General features: G+C 38.0%; 1 protein-coding gene across 1 annotated transcript in view; it reads left to right on the plus strand.

Moving 5' to 3' along the window:
* lbm (late bloomer) overlaps window positions 1-1,459 on the plus strand; it is a 55,040-nt gene extending 53,581 nt beyond the window's left edge. Inside the window, exons 2-4 of the mRNA XM_075311889.1 lie at window positions 116-274; window positions 410-748; window positions 819-1,459. Coding sequence (XP_075168004.1) covers window positions 116-274; window positions 410-748; window positions 819-890 — 570 coding nt within the window. The 3' untranslated portion in view covers window positions 891-1,459. The remainder of the gene's footprint in view (window positions 1-115; window positions 275-409; window positions 749-818) is intronic.
* The last annotated feature ends 4,925 nt before the right edge of the window (window positions 1,460-6,384 follow it).

Genomic DNA, 6,384 nt, shown 5'->3' on the forward strand with positions numbered 1-6,384 from the left:
TTTTTTCAATGACAAGGGAAATCATTTTTGTGGCGCAGTCCTCTTAAAGTCCATTAGAAATTTAAACTTACCCACTAATCTACTTTGTCTATCTCTCTCTCTCTGTGCATTTCAGGTCTTTGCCATTGGATGTATCGTTGCTATTTCCTTCAATCCTGATGCTATGCGTGAAGATATAGCCATCGGTGCTTATATTGCTTGTTCCCTGATTGTGTTCTTTGCTTTCCTGGGATGCTTTGCTGCTGTACGAGAGTCTGTTTGCCTAACAGCAACCGTAAGTAAACTTCATTACCATCAAATTTGGTTAGTGTTTGCTCTCCACTTTCCACTTACTGCCACAAAATCCTAATACATTTCATCATCTCCCATGTGAGTGACACCGATAATCATTTCGCATTATTGTTTGCAGTGTGCCGTCTTCTTGTTGGTCTTGGCAGCTTTGCAAATAGCACTGACTTGCATTGGCATGAGTGACACGGGAGTTCGTAGTGGTGTGGACACGGTCAACAAAGCCTGGGAAGGTAATGCCATGGACGAAATACAACGGGAACATGAGTGCTGTGGCAAAATCAGTCCCAATGATTACATTACCCTGAACAAAGCCTTGCCGAAAAGTTGTTTCTTGGATGACGATGATTCGGTCGAAAGCAATCTATTTCACGAAGGATGCAAGGATAAACTGCAGCAGTATTACGAAAAAGAATCCTATCTCTTTGCCATTGTGTCATGGTCATTGGTGGTATTTGAGGTATGTTTGAAGGCAAATGAATTTCGTCTATTTTTTTCTTTCTGACTAAGTAAATGCATTCATTTTACAGATTATTGGTTTCCTGCTGGCCCTATTTTTGGTTATCAATTTCCGTAATACTCAAAGGCGCATGCAGTTTTAAGGACAACCGCCTAGGACATACCTGGATACAAATTTACAATAAATGTGGCGATTTCAAAATTTTGGCAACTGAAATTAAATTTTCAAAAATTCACATTTAATTCGACACATCTCTGAAAAAAATCCCACCAACCAAAAGAACTTCAATTTCACCCCTACATCACCTTGATCACCTATTAGGATTAGGAAGCGACAACTCTAATTTTAAGTAACGAAATCTGGAAGGAGAAATTCAAGTGCAATTTATTTTTCGATGTAAATCGTCTGTCTTTTGTGTCCCTCCACACACTCTATGTGAAGTGTTTGTAAATGTCAATTTTTATAGATGTAAAACTTTATTACAAATAAGTATTTACTTTACAAAAACAGAAACAAAAAAAAACCTAAAAAATAATAAGAATAATAATTAATTGTTTAGATAATTTAAGATACATTTTTTTCTATGTGTATGAATGTTTTTTTTTTATTTATTACATTTGTGTTAACTACTTCTATTGTAAATTATTAGCTATTTGTATACAACATCAACAAAAAGAAAATTGATTGAAATAAAGACAACCCCCAAGATAATCATCGTCATCCTATGGTAATTTAACAATCACTTCCATTCACAAGTACATCAATAGGGCTGTTTTCTTTTTGCACTGGATGCAACATTTGTATGGGCTATCCAGAACATCGTTGCACTGGTGTTCTATCCAGAACATCTCATCAGTGCAAGTCGCGCCGATGTTGCCAGATTGTATTTGGATAAAGTGACGCTTCTTCGATTCACAATAGCAATTTATTGTGACTATTTTATCGAAAAACATGAAAGTCATCGAAAAACATGATACAGTGTCATAAATAATCGCAGCAGTAAATATTTATTACTAATTAAAGCATTTCATACATTAAAAATGCAAGATTTCACTTCTTTTCTGTGATTGTTTTTAAACAGCTGATGACAGTGTTGCATATTTTTGGAGATGTCCTGGATAAACGAGTACTCTGTTTTATTTTTGTCCTTAACGGCTTAGCATATCCAGTGCTAAAAGAAAACAGCCCTAATGCAGATGTTTCTGACTTCCAGTCCTCTATCTACAAACACGCTTGCTATAGTGGGTAAATTCTAGGAAACCTTGTAGATTTTCCCCTAATCTTTGGCGATTAGATTTTTCAAATTATTTGTTAATTAAGCTGACGAGTTTCCCTGTAAGTTATGTCAGCTTGTGGGTCCCCAGTGGGTCCACGGGCTGGCCTGTAGGCGTAGAAAGTTGGTTACCTCGGAGGTATGACATTTTTATTTTGGCTGTTAGATCCGCAAATATAAACTGATTTCAATTACAACTGCGTAGAATTTTGTAGGGAATACAGTTAAGAAAAGAAAACAAAGATCCACCCAAAACCGGACCTTCTAGTTTCAAAATAATAACCCTACTTTTTTCTAAATTTTGCAAAAAAATAAATTGTGGGTCCCTATTTCGCGAACTATAAAAGATATTCGATTGTAAAATCCTGAAAACTTTTTTGTAGGATTTTACAAGTTCTATTCAGCAATGAAACCTTCAAACTAGAGGAAAACACCTCAGCTTTCACACAAAGATTTTGTTGATATCTTTATCCGTTCAAAAGTTGTATAAGTATTTAAAAAACGCAATTTAGAATCACCGTGCAGCGCGTAATGGCTTAGGTTAGATTAGGTTGAAAAAAGGATCCAGTTTCCCTGTCTGACATACACATAATCCAGTATTAGGAATTCCATACAGTGTTTCCGCTCCCCTTTTCCTAGTAAAGGCATGACAGTGACAAAGGTAGTGTTCCAAGCAGGACTGTGGAGTCGAGTCAATTTTGCTCGACTCCGACTCCAGCATTTCTTATTAGGCTCGACTCCGACCCGGAGTCGACTCCAGGTGGTGTACCTAAATCTCATTTTGACAGTATTCCAATTGTGTTTTTAAGGTTCCAAAAATGGACCGATATAAAGGGTGATACGGTCAAAATTTGGTCAAGGGAAAACGCGTGAAAATCGGTGAAATCGTTTATTTAAAAAATCAAATTAAATTTCTTTTTCAAGTTCAATTAGTATAAAATTCAGGAAAAATATTCAGTTAGGCTTTCGCTTTTCCAAATCCGAATTGCCGGGCCTCACGCTTGACACCTGCCATCAGATTTTGTACAGCCACCTTGTCCACCTTCTTCGCCGCAGAAAGGCAGTTTGCCTTGAACTGCTGCTCGTCCTTAGCAGTTTTTTGGTCTTCTTTAGGTTCCGCTTGACAATAGCCCAGTATTTCTCAATTGGGCGGAGCTCTGGCGTGTTGGGAGGGTTCTTGTCCTTGGGAACCTCCTGCTCGTTGTTGGCGGCATACCACTCTATGGCCTTTTTACCGTAATGGCAAGATGCCAAATCCGGCCAAAACAGTACGGAACAACCGTGTTTCTTCCAAACCAGATATTTCTTTGCGAATTTTGACAGTTTATGTGCTTGAAAATATCTGATACCTTTCCCCTTCCTTTTGCCGTATAAAACTCCTGTCCGGGAAGCTGCTTGTAGTAGGCTTTGACGTTGGTTTCGTCGTCCATTACCACGCAGTCAAACTTCGTCAGCATCGTCGTGTACAGCTGCCGGGATCGCGCTTTGGCCGTCGTATTTTGTTTATCATCGCGATTTGGAGTCACTACCTTCTTGTAAGTCGATAGTCCGGCTCGTTTTTTGGCTCGATGCACGGTTGTAGACGATACTCCCAGCTTATTTGCGGCATCTCGGAGAGAGAGGTTAGGGTTTCGCTATTGGCATTAATATATACTCAGACAGTCAACCTGCAATAAAATCCTTGGACTCTGTGTTCCTTAACTCAAAAACGGCCATAGACTGCCGCAAATCTCTCAACGAGATGGCTGAGCAGTACAATATTCACCTAATATGGGTGCCTGGCCATAGGAACATACCCGGGAACTGTGAAGCAAATGTGTTAGCAAGGCTAGGAACTACCTTACATATTCCAGGGGAACTAGAATCTGTTGGTATGCCTCTGGCCACCTGCAAGCTCTTACTGCGTGAGAAGGCTGTTATGATGGCCAATATTCGATGGGAAAATTGCAAGGGTTGTAACGACACCAAGCAAATATGGCCCCATTTAAACTTAAACCGCACACTAGATATGCTAGTGTTCTCAAGGCGTCAGATAGCACTCCTAATATCTGCTATAACGGGTCGCTGCCTGATAGGCGAATTTGCAAAAACTATAGGTGCGAAGTATAATGACTATTGTATAAGCTGTCATGACGTGGAGGAAAAGGAATCAATTAAACACCTCTTGCGTGAGTGTCCTGCTTTTTGTGTAAGGCGTAAGCGAATTTTAGGAGCATATAGCTTTAGATTACTGGCTGACCTGGAAAACGTTAACTTAAGCAGTTTGTTAATGTTTTTGGAGCAATCTGGTTGGTTCCACAAAAGTAAATAATAGAGAAGGTTCAGTGGTTAAGACTAGAAGTGCCCATAGGTAATAGGTACTTTTAGTTAAATGTGGTATCACAATGGGCTGAATAGTCTAAGTGAGCCTGAAATTTAATCGGGCTGCCACTTTAACCTAACCTAACCTAACCTAACCTAGGGTTTCGCTTGAAACTACCGACAACTCTCTTTGTCGTCTCAGCGGCTTCCGGTTTTCGATTTCCCCCCGATCCAGACTTCCTGGCTGTCGACAAACGTTCCCCAAACACTTTAATTACTTTTGTAACGGTTGATTTGGCAACTTTTATCGATTTTGCCAGCTTTGCGTGCGAGTAGCTCGGATTTTCGCGATGCGCGAGCAAAATTTTGATACGCTGCTCTTCTTGCTTGGATGGCATTTTGACAACTGAAGAGTGAATTCCAAAATCAAAATAGGAGCAACATTCTACACACACACACCTTCAAAATGAGGGGTGATCAGGTTTTTTAAATGCAAAATTGAAAGAAATACGTCAAGTTTATATTGACCAAATTGTGACCGTATCACCCTTTATAAAACAAACATAAAATGCCAAAAAATAGGACGAGCGGAATTTTAAATAACAACTACCATACAACATATGACAGGAATAGCTGGACAGTTACGAATATTGTTTCTATAGAAATAAAATGGTGAAACATCGATTTATAAATGTTCACCCAAAAGACCGGCAGTGGTTTAAATTAAAATTACAGCTTCCAAAGACTTCGGGTGTATATTTCTCAAGTAATTATGTAGGGCTACCTCAAAATCTGGGCCGACGGGAAAATTCAGCATTTGTTTATGAATCTCAACTAACACTAAATTCAAAATTTCTGATAAATCCTATGAAAATTTTAGACTGGGAATTTTTTTTTTAATCTTAAGTTGACTTTAAATGTGTTGCTACGAGTATATCAAAAAATTATCCGGTATGACCTATCTTCGAACTCGACATGCCTGCCAAAAATTCAGAACGTAGGTTCTACTGTTATATTGCCTTAAAATTGTACCATTATCGAGAGTATATATAGGGTTAAAAATCGATATTTTAATATGTTAAAAATGGACAATGCAATTGACCAATTCAGCCCATATTCTAGTCAAACCTAATTCGATTGAAAACCCTGATGGAATCTAATTTGTCGAAATATTTCTTTAGTTAGAAAGATATGAAGAGTTTTTCAAAATTTTGTTTCGCCGGATTCGGAGTCGAGCAAAAATTCTACGACTCCGACTCCAGCAAAATCTTCAGACTCCGACTCCACAGCCATGGTTCCAAGGCGTCATCATCTTCAACACATAATCCACATGCACCATCCTCTGTGTGTTACGTGCATATTAATCCAACTCGTTGCCTCCATTGGCTTTCCGTTCTCCAAGTTCACTTTTTTTTTTTATTATTTTCATCTATGGATTAAACCCTTACAGACTAACAGTAATATATTATATTATATACATATCGTTTGTTAATATATCAAGTATTTAATAATAATGTTATCTTTTTCTTTACATTGTATTTCTCTTCTGACAAATCAAGATAATAATAAAATTTATTGAATTCTTTACAAAGACGGCGAAGTGGATCGTTGTTTTCAAAGTTCGTTCGAAAGTATTCAATGTGGAGCAGTTCAAAGTTGCGGGTAGATCTAAAGGGTACATTGAATGATATGCTGTTAATAAGGAAGTCAGATTTAAATTTTCCGTTAATTAAATCAACCATAAAACAGATATTCAGCATGGTACGTCTACTTTTCAGTGTAGGTAATTTGATGAGCGATAGTCTTTCTTTGTAAGACGGCAAGGTTTGAGGTGTCCAGTTATTCCGACGTAAACAAAACAGTAAAAATTGTTTCTGAACAGATTCAATACGATTGCAATGAATTTGGTACTGTGGGTCCCAAATTACAGATCCATATTCTAGGATAGGACGCACAAGTGAAGTATATAAGTTTCTTGTAACAAATGGGTCAGAAAATTCCTTACTCCAGCGCTTTACAAATCCAAAAGTATTCCAAGATCTTTAAAGGATTCAACAGTTTC

This window comes from Haematobia irritans, chromosome 5, assembly GCF_050003625.1.
Source record: "Haematobia irritans isolate KBUSLIRL chromosome 5, ASM5000362v1, whole genome shotgun sequence".
Classification (NCBI taxonomy): domain Eukaryota; kingdom Metazoa; phylum Arthropoda; class Insecta; order Diptera; family Muscidae; genus Haematobia; species Haematobia irritans.